The sequence below is a fragment of the Poecile atricapillus genome, chromosome 6 (assembly GCF_030490865.1).
Source record: "Poecile atricapillus isolate bPoeAtr1 chromosome 6, bPoeAtr1.hap1, whole genome shotgun sequence".
NCBI classification, from domain to species: domain Eukaryota; kingdom Metazoa; phylum Chordata; class Aves; order Passeriformes; family Paridae; genus Poecile; species Poecile atricapillus.
In genome coordinates this window covers 31,545,286-31,566,593 of record NC_081254.1, presented here as the reverse complement: position 1 = coordinate 31,566,593, position 21,308 = coordinate 31,545,286, and the positions used below count along the sequence as shown (strand labels likewise).

General features: G+C 35.3%; 1 protein-coding gene across 1 annotated transcript; it reads right to left on the bottom strand.

Annotated features, from left to right (window-relative positions):
* Positions 1-1,187: 1,187 nt before the first annotated feature.
* CCDC172 (coiled-coil domain containing 172) lies at positions 1,188-19,707 on the bottom strand. The gene is made up of 8 exons (XM_058841643.1): positions 19,629-19,707; positions 19,342-19,427; positions 15,869-15,985; positions 14,314-14,479; positions 12,252-12,353; positions 11,449-11,551; positions 2,058-2,145; positions 1,188-1,220 (listed from the first exon to the last, which is right to left on the bottom strand). The coding sequence occupies exons 1-8, from the start codon at positions 19,705-19,707 to the stop codon at positions 1,188-1,190; spliced, it is 774 nt and encodes a 257-aa protein (XP_058697626.1).
* Positions 19,708-21,308: the final 1,601 nt, after the last annotated feature.

The following is a 21,308-nucleotide window of genomic DNA, read 5'->3' as shown; positions in this document are numbered from 1 at the left end:
TAAGAATGATAATTCCAAGCACTTGGAATTATACTAGCTAACGAAGTGGATCAGAGGATTTTGATACCAGTGCTGCAGATCAAACCTTGCCAAACTTCAAACTGCAGCTGTGTTCCAAGAGGAAAAACTTTCTCCATCTAAGGCAGAATTTGGTTGGCTTCCAAAAGTGATTTATTCCTCTCTTCTTAATAAAACATCTTTTGCACTTTTATGTGTGACTGACACTCACTGTAGCTTGAAGGGCTCAGGGTGTAGAAAAACAAGTGAAGAGCAATTATCCTTCCCACCCCCAGGCGGGAAGCATTGAAAAATATTTGCACACTCAGTGGGATGTGATGAGACAATGGCCACAGCGTGGACTGAGGCTGAGCAGAGTGAATGCTCTTTCATGGTTTTGCTGTAAGCACCTGAAAGATGAAGTCAGCTCCCGCTGTGGGGTTGGGAGCTGCTGTTACAGTTTTATGTCCTACGTGCTGGAGTGAATAGGAATTCTGATTCAACCCTCTAGAAATGTGGACTTTTCATTTGGCATAAAGTTTTATCTTTGCTCTCAAGTGCTCAAGTTGGCACCCAGTACTTTGTGGGCTGTGGGAGAGTGAGAAAGGATTTTTTGTGTTATCAGAAGGCAAGTGCTAAGTAATAGACTGGCTTACTACCACTGGAGGCACCAAGAGCTCAGTAGATTTGCAAATTTTCTGGACTGTCAAGCTGTGCTGCTGGAGCTGAGATATTTCAGGGAGTTCATTACAGAACTGAATTGTTGAGGAATAAATGAAATAGTCACAGCTCCTGTTAAGAGTTATTGATGATAATAGCAGTCTTCCTCTCAAATAAGACCATGTCACCACCTTTAAAAATAGGAAACTATTCATTAGAAAAACAGCACATAAAGAATAGAGCTAGAAATGTAGGAACTGGGCCTTATGTATAGTTTACCAGGTGCTGTGATCTTTGGGCCACAAAGAGGAACCTATAGAGGGACAGCTGTTGAATGTGAAAATAAAACAAAAACTTACCTTCATTTCTAAATGAATCGAATTTTATTTTAATGAAAAGTAAAGGCAAATACAAACTGTGAATTAATCAAACAAAAAAAAAATAAACAAATCTGATAGAACCTGAATAAAAATATTTAAAAAGTCTCAGATTTGCTTCTATGACACTCCATACTATATACCACATATTATTCATTTCCCTGAAGACTTCTTTTGTGATAAATTCTGGAAAAGAGAAGGAATGAAATTGTAAAAAAGGAAACCTTACTAGTTTAGTATGTTTTTAACAGAAAAAATTTTAAACATTGAGCTGTTTAATTTTTGTTTTTGAAAAAAATTAATGTAAAAAGTAACAAAGTACAAGTAAGTCACATTACTTCAATAGAAACTTGAAACTGATTATAAGAATGAGTAATGCAAATTTCTCAGGACTGTCATTCTGCTTGATGGTAGTGGCAGCTGTGTCTTCATACAGCTCAATTAAGGACTCTAAAATGAACCTTTAAAACCTCTTTGTTTCCCAAAAGGGACTTTAAAATATTTTTTCTCTTTGTATTGTGACAAAGGCTGGCGATCAAGAAATTTGAAGCTAGGACTGACATTTAGAGAAAAATATGTTTTAGTAAGTTTTTGTAAGGAATTTGTGAGTGGACAAAATAAAATACTAGATGAAAGGATGTTATCATCTTGTTTCTCCTTACTGCCATCTTCCATTTAACTGGCAGATGGAGGTAAAGGTTAATTTAGCTCCTAAATGCATAATCTTTTGCAGCTTTCAATAAACTAAAGATTTATGGAAGTCCTCCCAGCACATCTTTCTTGTGCTAAAAGCACATCTTTAAATACTTCTTTGTGCTTTCCTTTTCTGTAGAAATTGTATTCCTGGACATTTGGAAATAAACTGCAACAAATGAATATTGGAATGTGTCTGCAACAAGATGTTGTTTAGGCATGTGCACAGTATAAAAATCTGCTTATCTAAAACCACTGCTAATCATCCTAAAGGACACCTTAAAAACTAAAATTATCAAACACTTAAAATATATATTGAAAATGGCATACCATTTGCAGAATTTCAATTTCTGTTTGAAGAGTCTCACAGACACTTTCCCAGCTATCATCTTTGCATTTTTCCAATTCTTTCTTAAGTCTGTGTCCAAAAACAAATAAATTTTCAGGTCAGAGAACTGTTGCTGGGTAACTATTTTTTCAGGTTTGGTCCCAATTCTCAATTTGACTTGTCTGAGAAAAGCCTCATTGATCTATTCTCCTGGTCAGGATTTAAGTTTGCTAGTTAGACAAATTTCTGGACTGTGTTCTTTTCATAAACTGTGAAAGATATATGGCTTCATTAGTCATCATTTTCCTTATTTAAACATGTGAATTGGAATGGTGATACTTAGAAAGCACCATATGTTATCATTCCTATCTCCCTTCCCTGGGTGTCTTCTTGTGGCCTCTGCTGCAGACAGAATGTTGGTTAGATGGGTGCTCTGCCTGCCCTTGTGCCAGCATTGCTCCACACCCCTCCACAGACTCCCCAGCTTTTGTTCCTCTTCTCTCCCTGCTGCTCCCACTATTCCTCAGCTCTTACTGTTTCCCAATACTCTCAGCCAGGAGTTCTCCAGCTTTTCTACAATAAGGATTACTTTTAATATAGATATTTATATATAGATATTTTTATATATTTCTCCGTTCAAAAGACTGCTTAGTCCTGCTAAAAGGAGATACCTCAACTCTGCACATCAGTGGCTGTAGTGGTTTAAATTAGTACTGGGTAGGCCCAGAGAAATCTATGGCAGAGTTTTCAGTAGTCTGATAAATACAAGGTGATGAGATTATGCTGGGTCTTTTCATGGCTGTCAGAAGAAAAGTATAATGACAAAGATAAAGTTGTTTACCTTAATACAGTTTCAGGCAGCAATCTGAATATTCTGGAACATACAAACAGACTGAAAATATTCTTCTAGCCATTAAATAGCTAAACCAATGCATTAAAGCTTGGTTCTTCTGAAGTTGAAACAGAAGGTAGCAACTATTTTTGCTTTTATATACTATAATAGGCAATAAATTATTTGACCTTATAGAGATGATGTACCTCTTTAGCTGCCATAGTGCAGAGGGTTGGTTTCCTACACAGAAAATGGCTTAATTGAGAGTTATATCTTTAAACAGAGGAATAGCTTAGTCACTGTGTAGCTCTAGAATAACAGACTGACTGGACTGGAAGTTAATTTTGCTGTTCCTGTGGAAAACACAAATATCTTACCATCAATATGGAAAAAGCATGAGCTCTGTGCTTGCATTATGAAGGAGTAAATGTCCCTTCTTACAGAAATATTTCTCATAATGCTTACAAGAATTGAAAAGGGAATTTGGAACTACGCTTTAAGAAGTGAAATTTTCACTGTGCTCTAGTACATTGTTAGTTTTCAGTCCATTTCATTGAGAGAAGTTCACTTCAAGGTCTAAGATCAGCTTGTGATCTCGATCCAATCTGCTTAACTTCATTGCCTTGTCTGCATTTTTCTCTCTGTGTTCTCTGCAAGTGTGATATTAGAACCCTAATTTCCTGAGACAAACAGAAGCCCTACTTTGTTTAATTTACTTTAGGAAAAGACAGGGTCTTAGAGAAAATGCTCTCCCGTTGTCTTCCACGCTGCAAAACTGATTCACAGCCTATTTGCTACTTGTTAGCTGAGAATGATGCCAGTCCACGCTAGGTCCACATTAGGGATAGAACAAGCAGAAGATAAGCAGTAGGAGTTGCTTATCTGTGTCTTGGGATTGTGAATTAAATTTTGTTGTTGACATGTTTTGAAACTAACATTTCGTGTATGGACTTCAAAATTTTATTTTGAATATTTCACAAAACTTTTAAAAGTAGTGAGAGCACAATTCCTTACATAGCATCAGGGAGTGGTGATACAAGAGATTCAAATGTGGTGTTTAATTCTTACATTAATCAATTGATCTGCTTTCAGGTCTTCCTTCTTTCTTATTTAGAAGCTAGATAATTACAGTATGTGCCAGGAATATTATACTCACAAAATAAGAGCTGTCTGTTAGGTTACAGTCTACAAAATTAATGCATTGGAGACGCCTGAGTTACTGAATAAATGATGAAGTTTTACCAGAAGGAATGTGAGACAATGGAACTATTAAAAAAAAAATGTTTAACCTGAAAGCAGATTTTGCTTTTTCATTTTACATTTAAGATAAGCAGGATATTCATATTCATCTTTCCACTATCAGATTGAATGTGCAAACCAATTATTCATGAAACTATACAGTCTAGATAGAAGGTAGGTTTTCTGTCACCTTTGAAAATGGAAAAAGATGTAACTTTTGCTAAAACAAGGATTAATTTGACAATTATACCCTTTTTATGGCTATGAAAAAAGACAGATCTCTTAGGAAAAATAATCTGAAAAATCACATTAGCATTTGGCTCCCCATGTCCATTGGTTTTGTTTTATTTTTAGTATTTTGTTCTCATTGCTGTAAATAAAATATAGCTTTAAAATAAGTCATTGCACTGGACTAACGGTGTCCTGGCAAGTTACAGTATCACAGGCTCTAATGAACAGCTGGAGCTGAAATGCCACATTTGCAATAGCTAAACCTAGCCTTAAATCCAGTGGGTGGGACAACAACATCAGCATTTTTTGGATGCTATCTTGTCCTAGACCTAGCTCTGCTATCAATGGCCAATTTTCCATTAGTCTTGAATGCTAGAAGTGACAGAGATGAAGAAGGAGGAGATCACTGAAGATGATCGATTTTGCAGCTCTGAAATGAGCCCAGCTATTAAATGTCATTGGCATTTGTGGCTGATACACATTCTTCTTGAATTTCAGCTCTATATGCACATGGCAAAGAGGAAAAATAATTTGAAATCAATACATGCTGGTATTATAAATTGAACTATGAAGAAAATAATGTTATTGTCAAACAGGTCCCTCTGCAAATCATCCATAGATTCAAGTTACTGGATCAAGACTTTAGTATCCAAAACTTGCATTCCAAGATTAATTTTATCTGAAGAGGTCATAAAGGAGAAGTAATTTCTGTAGAAGGTAGGGTTAATATGTGATTTTAGAGTCTATTTTTTTTTTCTAGTGGGACTGAAAGACCATACCTAATTGTTGTTGGAGTTGCAGACTGTCTCTTAGTTATGTTTTGCTGACACAAGTACAATCATTTTTCTGTATTCTCCTTTTTGTCTTTGCCTTGTTTACAACCACCATTTTATTTTTTAATCATAAATTTGAGGGAAAACATTGTGGTGTGTTTTAAAACAGAATTGCTTGACACTAATATACAGGGCATAGAATTCATGGTACAATATGAAATTCCTTAAGAAGTTAGAAGAGAGTACGTGTCTTGATTTTGTGGGATTTCATCATGAACATCAGGAGATACATTTATCAATGTTGTAAGACTTTATTGGGACTGAAGAAAAGTATTGAAGACTTTAGTTTATTGTCTCAGGCTCAAGTAGAGGTAAGACATAGAGGTAGTTTTCTGTCAGTTCAACACTGGGATTAAATTAATGCATATGTTTCTACAGTGAGAGCAAGATTTTGCTGGTATTTACAATTTGCTGACGCTACTAAAAGAGAATATGCTATTGATACAGTTGAAGAAGTCAATAAATTTTAGACTATTATCAATTGATTGAGGAAGAGGGAAAACAAGTCTTAAATGGATTCAGTATTCCAAAATATAGTCAAGTACTTGAGTTACGCAATTAAATATAAAAGTCTGTGTTTGATGGAGCAGAAGGATAATAAAATTAGGCAAGTGATCTAATAGTAATAATAAAGTCTAGCAAGAAGATGAAACATGAACACAAAGAAGATATTAGACAACATAACAATGGAAAATAAATGTAAATTAAAAGAAGTTGATCCACCTTAAGTAAAATAAGAAATTTTCTGCTTTTGCTGTCCTGGATAAAATGTTAAATATAAAATACATAGTTACCATTGATTAAAGCTTGCTTTTTGTGAATGCTGTCCGGCAGAGATAGATAAGAGTAGTTAGAAGTCTTGTAAACTGTGGTGATATTTTCCAAACACATAAAACATCACAAGACATATTTAAGGAATATATAATAATAGGTGAATAAACATGAAATGGTTAAGGCACACTAAAATTGTACATCTAGGATGAGATTTGCTTTTGTGCAGACAGCAAACCAAAGTTGTGTGGACTATTTTTCATTGGAACTATAAAAATGAGCTACATTGGAAAGAAAAATTCAAGCATGTATGTGAGATGTGAAATGAAATGTGTTTCTAGGGGTCAATAAGATTCCTATTGAATGGCAAGGAAAGTAAATAGGGGTCAATGGTTCTTCTAGTTCAATTCTCTTGATTTCTCTATTGGACAGAGAAAATTAGATCTTAATCTAGGTATATTAATATGGCTACTGTATTGCTGAAATTAATATCTCTATTATGCACTGCTTTCTTCATGTGTATAATATACTCAGAGCTAAAAAGGATTTAGAATTGTCCTTGTTTCATTCTGCTTTATGGGATCTCCATGCTCTGCTCATCTTCCAGGTTGAATTAATCTTTTTTGACAAGTAGGTGAGAGATTTATAAAAAGTATTCTTACACCCTCCTGGTATTTTTTTGGAAATAATTCTTTCCCTTTTTTTATCTTATCCACAGATATATTTCTTTTTATGTTTATAGCTGTATTTTGTGCACACAGTATGCTCAGACCTGTCTGCTTCCAGGTACCTGTTATTGAAGTCCCTAATTGTGTACAAGTAGGTAAATTTAACTGTACATAATTATATTCCTCCTCTTTTTAGTGACTATTCTGCAAGGTGTAGAGTTTAATTGCTTAAGATAATGTTGTCTTAAAACACTTTCTATTCTAAAGTCATTAATTAAAACATTAAGCAAGACCAGCTGTGACTGTTGTTACCTTTGAATCCCAGAATTTTGAATTGCAGATCTATGACTGTTGTTACTATTACTAATTTCTTTATTTAATTTTTTTAATATGTCTTCCCTAGGTTAACTAGTATTTTTCCATGTGGGATAGCATCAAATATTTTATGTCTAGATAGATTACATTGGAATTTTCTTTTATCTAACCTGTTGTCTTATCAAAGAAAGGCATCATTAGTCAGATTTGATCTACTTTTTGTAAATCCATACTGCAATTCATAATGGAAAGCTATTTTAACATAATTCAAGCTATAATAGTTCCACTAGGCACTGCTATTAAAAAGAAAAGCTCAAAAAAATCAATGAGGAGATTGCCATTGAAAAACTCATTTTGAACCACATATATTACTCCAGAGACTGATATTTTCTGATTATAAAATTTAACATCAAATTAAATTGCAAAAAAAAAAAAAAAATTAATCCACCAGAAGCATGCATGGGGCTTAGGCAGTCTGTTGTTTGCATGAACAATTTGCTGAGCTCTAAGGAATTTATTTCCTGTATGATTTGTATGAAAAAAAAATTACCTTTTCCTTCCTAATTTTGGTAATGGAGTTTCTTTTTCTGGATTATGAAGAATAAGAAGGAATAATTTATTTTTAGGATTTGGACACATATACAAAGATGTGAACTATTTACAAAATAAGCAGATTTCATGCATTTCCTTTCTGCTAGTTCTTTTCTAAATAGAAGAGAAATTCAGGTTTCAAGAAGCATTTTATCCTTATTTTACCTTTTAAATAGGTTGAAAGATACCTATTTTAAGTAGAAATTCTCGGTTTAGTGTAAATAAACTTCAACTAAAATTATTTCTAGGCTGTTTTACTTAAGGCAAGACAAAAATGTAAAATTAAAATGTGAAAGAGGATAAATAATTAATAGAGTAATTACAACAAATATAACAGTGAAATGCCATAGTTAGGAATTCACTGGTATCAGTTAGTCTCTGTTTGACTCCTGTATTGTTCCACTTAAGTGATGTTACTCGCTACCTGCCCAGGAAATGGGACTCCAGAGAGCTGATGCCAAAGTTTTTTCCTGCTGTTTTGTGTGTGAGGATGGCATTGGCAGAACAGATGATTAAAACAAGGCTTTTGATCTTAATTGCAGCTCTCTTTAGGGGTGGAAAAATAAATAAAAGAAAAAAAAATAAAAAGAAAGAAAACCCCAAACAAAAAAACATAAACCCCACATTTCTTAAAAATTTCTCTGTATTATGTGCCTGTATCATGAGACTTGCATTTTCCAAGGTGCCTGCTAACTATATCTGTGCTTAACATTCCAAATCAGGTTGGCTTTTTTCTCTATCCAGTGAGTATCAGGACAAGCCTCTCCAGCAGCCCCAACAGCTGCTGGAATTACCAGTGCGTGCTTCTCATGACCCTTTGCAATTCTTTGATGGATTTGAGAGAAATTTTATGAAACTGCAGACGTGGTATGGGGCATTTTTCTCAGATCAAAGATGAATTGCTGTAATTTGAATTAGCTGGCTGCGCTCTTCAGCTGAAACGCAATTTACTTTTAGATATATACTTAATTGCAATGAAGATTCTTGCCTTGCCAGCTACTTTTGATATTGATTTTTAAGCTAGGACTGGGGATGTGATACAGTAACAGACTTGCAGGGTGATCTGGGAGCTACATATATCAGGTTATTGATGCTGACTGTCTCTCATGTTTGTTCTAAGGAAGCATCAAGAAAAAAGGTATTTTTACCACTTAAAGAGTGGTGTGGTTTCCAGCTCTGTAAAAAATAAAATCATATTCTGTGCTTATTACATAGGGAAAAAAAACAGTTTTCTGACCCACATTATGTGTGTCAAAATATTGTCATCTTTATGTGTAATAAAAATTATTTTCAGTGAAAACTAGAATTCTATTCTTGCAATAAACTCTGTATGGGGATAAAGAAACTGATCTTGTTAGGCTAAAATAGGTTGTTTCTCAGACACAGAAGATTCAATCATATTGATTTTAACATGACCAAAATTGACTCCTGTTAAGATGTACACAAGTATATCAGTGTATCTTGAGAAGGAGAACCTTCAGGGATCAAAACTATGCAACCTCTCTGAGCAAGCTGTGCCTCCACATGATAAAAATGATTTTTCCTTAAATTCACTCTAAATCCTCTGCTTTTTGCCTTTTGTTCTCTTACTGTGCAGCACTGTGCAGATCCTGGCTCCATCCTCTTGGTGATCCAGAGGTACCAGAGAGCGATCAGACACCTTCCAGGGGACTTTTTACATGCTGCATTATTTACAGTGTGTAATACTTTAAATCCCCTTTCATTCTCTTAATTCACTAGTCCAAACCAAGAAGCGATGAGTAGGATTTGTTAAATTGAAAAAAAATCTCAAACTGCTAGAATTGTATGAGTTTGGGATGGTTCTAAAGAGCCCAGCAGTGACATAGAGAGGTAGACAAATGAGGATTGCCTGCTTGGCTCCACTGAAAAGCAGAATCTATTAGTGCTGACATGGAAAGACAGTAGCACATCTCTATTGCTTCTGGCATCTGAGTTAACTTTTTCAGTGCTATCTCTCTCCATGAAGCACTGAGCTTTTCTGATCAAAAGCAAGTGCAAGATAAAAATGTGATTTAGGCAAATCTGTCCTAAATTTTTCCCAGTATCTGAAATGAAAAAAATGTTTCAATTTTAAGAAAATGTGTTCAGTATATTACTGGACTTCAAGAAAGGCTTGCATTTTGTGATAGTGGTAATAGCATAGGAGCACTTTATATTTTGAACTACATACAATTATCAAATAATGTTAGCTTATCTTGACCATAAAAGGAGGCATTTCATGAAATGAGAAAATCTCATCACCCTTCTTGCTTTGGTTGTAAATGACACTTGCTGATTTTGCAGTTAATAGAATTTAATATGTTTTATCCAGTTTTCCACCCAGAGAAAACCAAAGTGTCATTCTATAGAGCTGTGAGTTAATTTCACTGCAGAGAAAGACAGACACACACGGATTTCATTGATCCCTAGGATCTCAGGGGCAGAACTGAGGATTAAAAATATGATAACATTGGCTACTTCTATACCTTCCACACAGGAAACCTATTATAGAAAACTAATTACACAAATTTGGATATTCAGTGGCATCATGGCAGTAAACTACTGCAAGGGAACTATGTTAGTTGGAAGGAAGCTGACAGCCCCATGTATCACCAACCCCAATATATCATGATTGAATGAATAATGTAAAGGAGTGAATTATAACACACTGTCCTGGAGAATCGTTACTGTTATTATTATTTACACTGTGTCTTCTATGTATATGTTGAATGCAAATTTTTTGCTACTGTATGCAGGATTGTGAGCTAATTAATTTTTATGCTGAGGGGATTTTGGCCATGTCTCAACACCATGTAAGAGGTTGAAGAGAGTTAGTAATAGGGCTGATATATCATTTTCTTTCAAAAACCGATATTCAGCAAAAAATGGGTCATTACCAAATCGTCTTTCAGAAAATTGCTCAGGGTTCTCTGCAGAGTTATAACTTTCCATTGGAAGTTTCAGATTAAAAAAATCCCCACTTCATTTATTTATTTTTTGTCAAAAGCTTAGGGGTATGTAGGAAAACCTACACAACACAGGTTGTGTTTTTCTTAATTGCTGTTAGAAAATCTTTTGGACTAGCTGTATAAAGAGGAGTTCCTTTGCATTGTCTATTAAATTTTTTTAAATAATTTTCATCTGGGCACTTTCATCTGGGCCATAACAAAATGGGAAAAAGATGGTCAATTCTGTGATATTTGGCTTTCTGCATTCAGAGATTTTTTTTGTTTTTTTAAAAGAAAACATTATACTATTTTCTGTGAAGAAAAAACCCTAATGTTTCACTTAAGCAAACTGACAAGAAATAAATTGTTACCACTTAGTTCCTGAGAAGAAAACTTCACTGTTAAGGAAGACTGTGCAAGGTCTTCTCTTCTGTCTTGGTTAAGTCTTCAATATTTCTTTTTTTTAAACCAGCTTAATTATAAGGCAAACTAGAAGTCATGGCAGAGATCATAGAGAAAATAAAGTTTTAGTTTTAGTTGCATTTAGTTGTTCCAATAGAAGCCCAAGGAGGTTACTGTGGCCAGCCCAGGCCATTGCAATGGAGTCTGCACAGAAAGGCAGCAGATTAAAGTTTAGCACTGGGCAGTTCATCAGTATTTTGTGCACCACAACCATTTTCACAAGACCTCAGGAAGTGATCTTCCACCCAAGCAGCAGTTTGTTCTTCCTCTGGGTTTGACTGACATCCCTGCAAACATCTGCAGTTTTGGGTTCACTGGATTACGTATGTGAGGGTGAAATGCTGTAATCAACAGCACCTGGTGCTGTCTAATAAAAAATGAATGGTTTTTCTGGATTCAGAGGGATGTTGTACATGAAAGGTAAAATAGTCATTGTTACCAGGACTAGACTGCTGTGACAGTCCTAAAATTAAATTAAGAACTAATTAACATGAGGCTTTTACCTTAAACATTCAGGATCAGTCTGAGGTTTTTCAGTGACTTGAACTTTTTCTGCTTCTAAATGTTTTGTCATTCTTTCAGCTTCCCTGATTGCTTTCTCAAGGTCTAAACATGAAATCAGAATTACCCTATAAATACATATATTAATCATTCATATTCAAAGACCTTCTACATATTCTAAATTTGTATTTTCTAATATTTCTTCATGAAACTCTTTGAAGGGTAAAGGCATCTAAATAAAGAAAATGAATTATTTTATTATTATTGCAATCACACATTGCAATCTAGAAAATTTCGCTCCTTTCGCAAACAATTTAGGACCACACTTACTGCTTTTCTTAGCTCTTACTGTGATACATTACTTTGATATCAGCAAAAAAAGATACTAAAGCACTCATTTACATTATTTTAATTCAGATTTCAAAATATTCCCTATTGCCGTGATCACCTTTGACATCAAAGATTTTAAACAATATTTATGTTGATTTTAAGTTCTCTGAAATATTAAATTCTACATTTAAGTATGTGAATTACCAACAAAAGCAAAACTTTCTTTCATATTCAGCTCATGATTCAGCAGATCTCTAGACCTCAACATCAATGACATTTCAATTAAATCCTATTGAAATACATAATATTTGTAATAATCATGTTTAAAAATTATGTATTACATATTGTAAAAATAAATTAAAATATTGTTACTCTGACTTCTTTTGCTTGAGAAAAGAAAATTGATGGAAAACATTTTTCAAAAGCATTTGTCAAGCCACAAATAATTATCAAAAGAAATAGTTATCAGGCACACCTTTGAGCTCACTTTGGAGAGCAAATAAATCCTGCTTTAATTCATCCTTCTGCAGCTGGAGTTCATTTAACTTAACATTTTTATGTTCCATTGACTCCATTTCTAAGAAAAAATACATTTTAAATTAAAATGCGTTGCAGTTTTAGCATTCATGATACAATCTTAAATATTCTTAACTACTTCTACCAATCTTCAGCTAGTCAAAAGAACCTTAAATATAAAACCAAAATAAACTAAAATAATTCATATTTAACACAGCTCACAGGAAATTATATGTTGTATAATGAATTCATAGCTATGAAAGAAAATTATGTTTTTAATGTTATTAGCTGTTCAACATATTTTGTTGTCAGGGCATAAAAAGAATGGTTTGCTTTAGAGTTAATGCAGCTATAAAGAAAGGAAGATGGCTGATTGAATAGGTGGAGAACAGACACCTCTCAGCAGGACTGAAAAAAAGCCCTTCTTAGTATTTTTGGTGTTATATATATATTTGACCTTTACTATTAGACAGCATCTGGAATTAATTTTGATTGTTTTTCTACCAGCTGGAGGTCCTCGCATAATTTCCTTGTTATGAGTTGCTTAAACTTTTCACTTCAGAGTTTTCAGTGTGGTCAGGAGTGTAGCAAACAAAAAGACAAGTTGTACCTCAAGAAAGGTGCAATTAAAGGATGGAACTGAGATGGCAACTGTACTTAGAGAAGATTTTTTTGTCACCCTTCAGGTACTACTGATCATTTAACTGCCCAGCTCTGCCTGAATATGTAAAAATTAAATGCTAAAATAGCACTTGACACCAAATACAGACTTTTCAGTTGTAGATTAGTATCATAGCCACAGGAAATAAGAAAGGTGTTACCTAGTGCAAACTCCAGTGGACAGTCCTTTTTCAGAAACTTTACAGCATCTATGGGGAATTGAAAGTGCTGTCTGTCGCTTGACAGTTCATGAGGCTGGAATGGACTTTGAGGGGTCATCTACTGCATTCTTCTCCTGAAGGCAGGATCAGCTGTACCTTTCATTTCTGAAAAATGCTTGTTTCACCTTTTTCCCAAAAACTTTGGTAATGGACACTCCTAACTCCTTTGGTAGTGGAATCTCCAAAGGCAGAGAGCTTCAGTTTTCCACTCTTGTTAGAAAGATTCCCAAACCGTCAAACAGACTCAGCCTTACTGTGCTTTACACTGGTTACTTTTTATTCAGTTCATTATAGGTATAGAGAATGTATTTATTTCCTTTTTACAGGATACTTAAATGGTTTGAAGGCTCACAGCCATCTTTCATTAGTCTTTTCCTTAATAGCTTAAATAGTCACAATTCTTTCATTTTCTTCCTTCTCATCTGCTCCAGAACTGTGATCACTCTCACTGGTCATGTGTAGATTCTCTCCAGCTGGTCCACACTTTTTTTTTTTTTTTTAAGTTCAAGATCAAAATGAGCTGCACAGCACTGCAGCTCAGAGCTTAACTGCCCCAAATAGTGAGGAATTATTTTCATGTGTTAGAGGTCAGAATTCTGTTTGTGTCTCAGTGTGGTGCTGGCATTCTGATGTCGTTGACTCACGTTCAGCCTGTGATCCATGACGACCCCGATTTCCTCGCAGAGGGACTGCCCTGCAGTGTGACCCTGAGACATCTCCTACTCTGCACTGCAACTGACATTCAAGCTACACTGTGGCAGTAAGGGACCAATCCTACAGGACATCTGTATATAATTCTTTTAAAGCAAAGGAAATGTACAGAGCTCAGCCACAGGTGATTCTAAACCTAATTCAGTCTCTGTGTGTATGACTGTCAGCTCTGTGCTGGCTGAATTAGGCACTGGGAGCTGCCTCTTCAGGTTGGCTTCTTCTCCTTACAGTGCTCACATCAGAAACTTGAAGAGGATAGGGAACAGAAGAGCCTTTAATTTTCTTGGTATGTCAGACCACACTCTTTCAGCTCAGTGCTAAAAGGCAGCTCCAGACAGTGGGGGAATGAAATTAGAATTACTGGTTTGCACAGATGTATTTTATTGATTTGTGCTAATCCAAGATAAACTGGTTTAATATAAGACTTACCATTTTTCAACAGAGCTGCCTCATTCTCTAAATCATTTATTTCAGTCTTGACTTTCTTTTTAATAAGAAGATCTCTATTACTTGTTAGTCCATATTCATTGTTAAACTCTGTTACTTCTCTGGTAAAATTATCTTCCTCTTCAGTAATTTTTTTCTTTGCATCTGCCTGAAAAAAAAAAAAAAGAGAAGACTAAATGTTCAGGTAAAATAAATGAAAGTCTTTGTTAAGCTAAACAGACTGAGACACACTGTTGTTTTTTATCTTTAAACTCGTAGTAGGAAAGTAAATAGGTATACAAAAAATACATGTAAAAGTAAAGAAAATATTTACTTTTTCTTACTAGAACATGAAAATAGTCTACAGCTCTATCATTATGCCTGTTGTTTTGAACTATTTTTTCCTGTAAATATGAAGGGTCTATTCTTGATAACAGAGCATTTAAAAAATCACTACATTGTTACAGACTTGAACCAGCAGATTTTCAGTTTAACTCTCGTATTGAAACTAGAAAATTCTCTTCAATTTTCTAATAACATAGTGTGGCAGATTTTTTTAGCTTGTTATTAAACTAAATAAAAGTGTTATTTAACCCTCTGCAGAATGCAGACATACTTTAACTGCCTTATAACTACCAAGAATGCTCTTGTTGATAGAAAATCACAGTTTCATTTTCTGGGGAAAAAAGTATTCAAAATAGTAAGGTTATATTAAATTCCTTCTAAGAAATCTGAATTGATTGCTAAATTGAATAAAATGAAATGACCCTATATGCAGGAAAAAAGAAAAGATAACTTATATATCAAACTTCACACAAGTACTGGGAATACTTTGGGTGATGCAGAAATATGATTTAGTTAAAAAGATATCTACCTAAAGATTTGGGTTTAATACTGGCAATTTGAACTGAATGTTTAAAATTTCACTCTGTTAATTTAAAGGGCAAATACATATGCAGAAAAGACTGCTTGTCTGTGGCATTTCTTCATATTTACAGATCCAAGAAGCCTCAACAAAGTAAGAGGAAGGCAATATTCAGGTTAGCATCTGAGAAAACTGGAAAACTTGTTATAAGTACCTACCTTTTGAGGTGTGTCTGACATCAAAGAAATTGTGTGCTATGCCAGGATTGATAAACTGTCCACATTTGCTAAAATGTGGTGTGGGCCTCCCTGGGGTTTTCCTTTGATCCTTTTCAATATTTTTTACTGTGGATGAGGCAATCCAATTTAAGGCAATGCTTCCCTAGCTTACTTTTACAAAGGAAATAATCTGTCAGAATTGGAGTTCAGTCATACAACAACAAGCATTAGAAAATTAAGTCAAGAATATAAAATCAGCTTTGGAGATAAAATGCAGCACTACCTTAGATCATGGTTTAAATTAAATGTGAGAATATATCAACATTTACATTGTTACATATACTAAAAGTAAAAAAAAACAACCAAAAACAATTCCTGATTTAAAACATTAGTTTTCCCAGATTTTCAAATTTCAAAGCTGATTTCTCTTGTCCAATAGAAAAGAGCTGTGTGAGTATCACAGCTGGCAACATACCATGATTTTAAGAAGACTGGCTCTTTGATTCATAAGTTCAGCTTTTTGTTTTTCTAAGCTGTCTTCACGTTTCTTCAGAACTTCTGCATTGAACTGCTTTACAGAAAGATGCTGAACCTTCCAAAAGGAAAAAAAAAATAAATTATAAAGTAAGGTTATTGTTTTATTGTTTCATATCCTCTGTCCACAAGGATCTTGGTCCAGTTTAGAAAGAGCTGTCAAAGCTGCTGGACTAACAAAAGCATAACAGCTCTTTCGTTCCCTCAATAACATTTCAGTGTACTGCTAAGATTTTGAAAAGTCTCCTTTCTTTGAAAGACTCATTTAGTGGTGCTCTGTCTATCTAAAATGGCAGTTTAAAATCTGCTAGGTTTAGGAGATTTTTGTTTTTTCCAGGAAAAATGTTGACTATATGGAATCCTTTAGCCAACATAATCCACCATCGTCCCTCTCATTGTGTAAAGCTCATCACAAACCAAATGAGACAATAATATCAGAATAATATCAGGGGGACAGGGGTCCAAGCATCCTGGTTTTGGCTGAGTGGCTGTACATGTCATCCACTCTGCAATGCTACTATGGAATATGCAAAGGAGAGCAGGACATTTTTCTGAGCACAGTTTCTGGATTTTTTAGCTAAGGAAGGCCCATGGGAGTTAGCTTACTGGTTATTGACAGTTTGATCATAAACCCCCCAAGCCCTGAACTTTGATTTTGTACAGTTATTAATTATAACTATTAGTTTATCTGATAGGAGGGTATGCTGTTACCCTGTTAATGCTATACCACTGCATTTCCAAAATTGGCTGAAGACTTGTCATTTTTCTAGCACATCTACTGTATCATTGTCTAACCTAAGTGCAGATATATGGTGGGAATAAACTATAACAGTAACAAATATGAATTATATGAAGTATTAAAGGAGGAGAATAATTTATTTGATGGAGTGTCAAGTTCTCTTGACTCAGAGCGATGAATAGGGAAAGAAAGGTTATATTTGCCCACAGAGAGTAAAGGCACAGGGTAAGTATCAGGAATTAAATTGAATAGTCAGGCTGATACATGAGTGTTTGTGTGTGCAGAAGCAGAAAAGACCAAATCAGAATGGTATTACTGTTGTAACAATGAAAATGTTCTAAAGTTAAATAATACACATGATTGTGGAGAGGGAGGTCATCTGATCAGAGATGAAGTTCATCTGATCAAAATAGGAGAATAGTGGAATGAAGTGCTCAAAGATTAGAATGTGAGAGTTGGAAAGGATTTTTTCCTAGACTTTTTCCTCATCCCTGATATATCCAGCATGCTAAGTGTGCAGGTCATGCTTGGCTCAGAATTAATTTTACATATTAATTCAAAGAGAGTGGGTGGTCTTGCACCACTGTATTTGTAATACTGTACATAACTAGCTTCAGTGAAGTTTCTCCATCTGTAAGATGCCAAATTCATCTATGCATTGGCAACCAATTTTTTTAAAGAAGTCATTGAGTTGCAAACAGCAAATTGTTGTAATTTGGGTTCTAATTACATGCTACCTGGTTTTACAGAAGAGAGGGAAAAATTACATTTCCTAGGACTCTCTGATTGACCAGAGGCAGTGTCTGTGAAATAAATGTCAAAAAACTTCTGAACTCAGTCTCATCATCTTGGTCAGGAATCAGCTGCTGTGTGTGCATGTGGTTGGATATGTTGCTTAGAAAGAACTGCAGTTGTTTGGTGTGGGATAAATTGAACACCATTAGCTGAACAGCTTATTTAATATTATTTGAATTACATGAACTATTGCAGACATATGTAAACCTAATTCGTGTAGTGAAAAATAAATTACTTTAAATAATGTCAATAACTGAATAATTTTTAAACCTAAATACAGTCTGATTGAAATACATTTTTCTATTCTACTACTTTTCTATATCATTTCCTATCTACAAATGAATCAATGGCAGACTAAGCAAGCAAGAAAAATGTATTTTTGTGGACATCAGTGAGAATATTATTAATACTGGTCAGTAAAGTACATAAAATTTAATTAGGAATAGTTCCTCAGCTCTTCCCATTAGTCATTTACAATAATGGCTCTACTCTCGGGACCTTCTGTGCCTACCACATAAACCTTGATTATAAATCACCTTGCATCAATAACAAATTAGTAGTATAAACATAAAATTGTGATGTTTGTAAATAAACTTATGAGTAAGACTACTGAGGACTTCACCCAACAAGCAACATCCAGATATAATCTGTGTTGGATAAATAAGTTACTATTTTAAAGCACCTTTGGGCTCTGAGATTGTGGCATACATAAATGTGAGCATCTGAATAACTGCCTGCATGATTATAGTCTCAATTTGCAGCCAGTAAATATTTGTAAATGAGATCTCTTCTGATCCCTTCTCAGTAATGTTATTTATTTTCTATATACATATATATAATGTATGTTATATATTATATAATAAGATATAATTAATTATTATAATATATATATGTATCTAAAATAGTTATTTTACAAAAGGCAGAAAAGACTGTTTTAGGAAGGATAAAAGTCATCCCCCAAACATTTATTTTCTCAACTAGATGAGGCAATCTCCCAAAGGTTCTTGAAGTTGTTTATTTAAATGATAGGATCCAACAGCTCTGACTTCAAAGAAGGCTCCACATGCTTGCCTGTTGTGAACACACATTCTGTCAGCACAGATACTTAAGAGCACAGGGGAGGGCATTTAGACTTAATTTTCAGACACAAGCAAATGGATTTTTAAATAATTCGCAACCACAGGTGTTATTGGCGAAAAACTACAAAACTGGTTGCTTAATCTGAAAATACATCTGCAGTTTGATTAAATGGAAAGAGTAATAAAATCACTAAATAGATTCAGAAACTTCCCTCTGTCTTTGGCCTCCCTAGAAATACACTTAGGGCTTGTAAGCCTTAACTGTAAGCTCACAGAAAGATTCAGTATATGACACAAGATTCCATGAAATAAACACAGGGGATAGTTCCATATATGTTATGTGAAAAGTATGAATATACTAATATAAAATTTTAATTTTTTTTGTTACTAATGATAACAGAATATACTATTTATTAATTATAGTATTATTAATAGTATTAATAATATTAATAAATGGCATTGGGTAACCAAGGGATGGCTTCTGTACACTGGAGGAAAGGGCTGCAATAAGCTGTAATAAGACTGTTGAAACAGAGTATTTCACACCATGCCCCAAAAGTCAGCCTGCCCTGAACACAGCCAGGGGCCAGCCCCAAGGGTAAGATCTGTGGGAGGAAGGATGTTCCTGGACACTTTTTTGCTACAAAAAGGCACAGTGCAAGTTTCCTCCATGCTGTGCTACTCAGCAGGCAAAGAACACTTCTTGAAAGCGCTTATGGATCTATTCCTGAAAGAACAGGCCATATATTTGTAAACATAATGTATTTCATTATTATGTACACTATAAATATGCCCGCTCACCTTGGTTTCTAAGTTAATTTTTGCAGCGCTCAGCTCTTCTTTCATTTGGATAATTTTCTCATAACCTCTATTTATGTTGCATTTAGCTGCAAGACAATAAGAACCTGTAAGAGCAGGCTCTCAGTTCATGGATGTCACATCCTTTTGGAAAGGTGCTGGTGGCAAGACTCAGCCCTGCTGGCTCTGCCAAGCTTTCCCCAGCACGAGTCCCCTCAGGAGAGCCCCGCGGGCCTCATCCTCGGGGAATGGGGATGGGGGGCCCTCAGGATGGCACCCACGGGGCCCACCTTGTTGGACGAAGTTCCTCTTCTCCCTCGCCTGCTTCTCCATGAACTGTATTTGCTGGAACAGAGCATCCAGGTTCATTTCTGGCCTCTTGTGGAGCCTGTGGGCTCTGTGGGCCGTGTTCCTTGGGAGGGCTCCAGGAGGGTCCCCACAGCTCTGCCCTCAGGCCTCGGCCTCCCTGGGCTGGGCTGGGGACGGAGGCCGCGGACACGGCTGAGGGGACACGGGGACAGAGAGGGAGGTGAAGGCTGCAGAAATGGCAGTGGGAACAAAGCTCAAGCACAGGGAAATGCTAGGGGAGCCTGCACAGAAAACAGGGAACAGGAAAGGGCTGGCAGGGAGGCTGCACCGTAGCAGCAGAAGATATTGGGTAAGGAAAAAGATGACACTGAATCACATCAAACTTGGGCACACCTGTCAAACTGGTTCTGACTCAGGATCTGGGGAGTTTTAGTCAAACAGCTCTGGCTTTTTTAATTCTCTAGGAATGTGTGCTCCATACTGGTTTTCTGTCATTCAGATGTTTTCCTCTACCACTTCTTCTTTCTATGGAGGGACCACCGTCCTTTCTAAATGTTACTTCTGCTCAGATTTACTTATCTTTTGAAGACTGATGTCTAACCTGAGAAGTAAAGGAAATAGGCTAAAATCTGCTATCACACAGGAGAACACGGTAAAGTTGACTCTATGGAACTTACAGTGATCACCCTCAGCTGGGTTTTATTTCACCATGAGTGTAAAATGGGCAGTGTTTCTGTTCCAGTTAGTCCCAGTAAGCAAAGACCACAACACAGCCCGTTTTATGCTCTTCTGGAGAATAATTGTGTAAAAATTTACAATGCTCTGGGTTCCTGCAAAGTTCTGGTTTGTACATTACTGGATGGTACACCTGGAAATGCAAGCACCTGGTTGAAAATATAATTCACATTACAAGGTTAGCTTTTACATCTTGGGAAGGATTGACTCCATTCCCTGCAGAGAATAACTATGTGAAGTTTGCCTACTTGCTTTGAGGCAAAAAAAGCCTGGAGGAATGAAATTTTATAGATTTCCAGACTTTTTAACACTGAAAAATATTAGTTTTGCATTGTTATAGTTTTCCTCAGAGGAGACACTGTCTTAGCATAGACTGCAGCAGCAAAGTTCAGAAATTAGAAAGTCTTTGACCATCAAAAACCACAACAATATACATGAGAGGACAAATGTATCATTAATGTAAAAGCTATTCTAAGTCAGCAGAATGAAACAGAATTCTGGAAAAATCTTAAGTTATAGCATTTACTTAATGTTGTAACATGGTGCTTAAAAGGCACCATGATACAGATTGTACTGTTAGAAAATGATGTTTTTTAAAAGAAAGATATCGCTCTAAGAAAATGTGGGTTCTGTTGAAATTTAAAACCCTGAAACTAGCACATTATGTTGCAGGAAATGCAATTATTTTTTTAAAATACCACAAAGTGCAACTGAGGGGGAAGAGTTCACAAAAGTGAATTTAGAAAATGTTTCAGAAGTGAAGCTTCCTACCCAAAGGTCAAAGGGAAAGCAGATGAGTCAAACAGGAACATTTGGTGATTGAGACAGTGATTTGTTACACAGGTCTGATGAGTCAAAAAGTCATTTTACAAAATTCAAGAAAATGAACTGCTCTATCAGTGGATCAAGGAGAAAATAAAATGAAA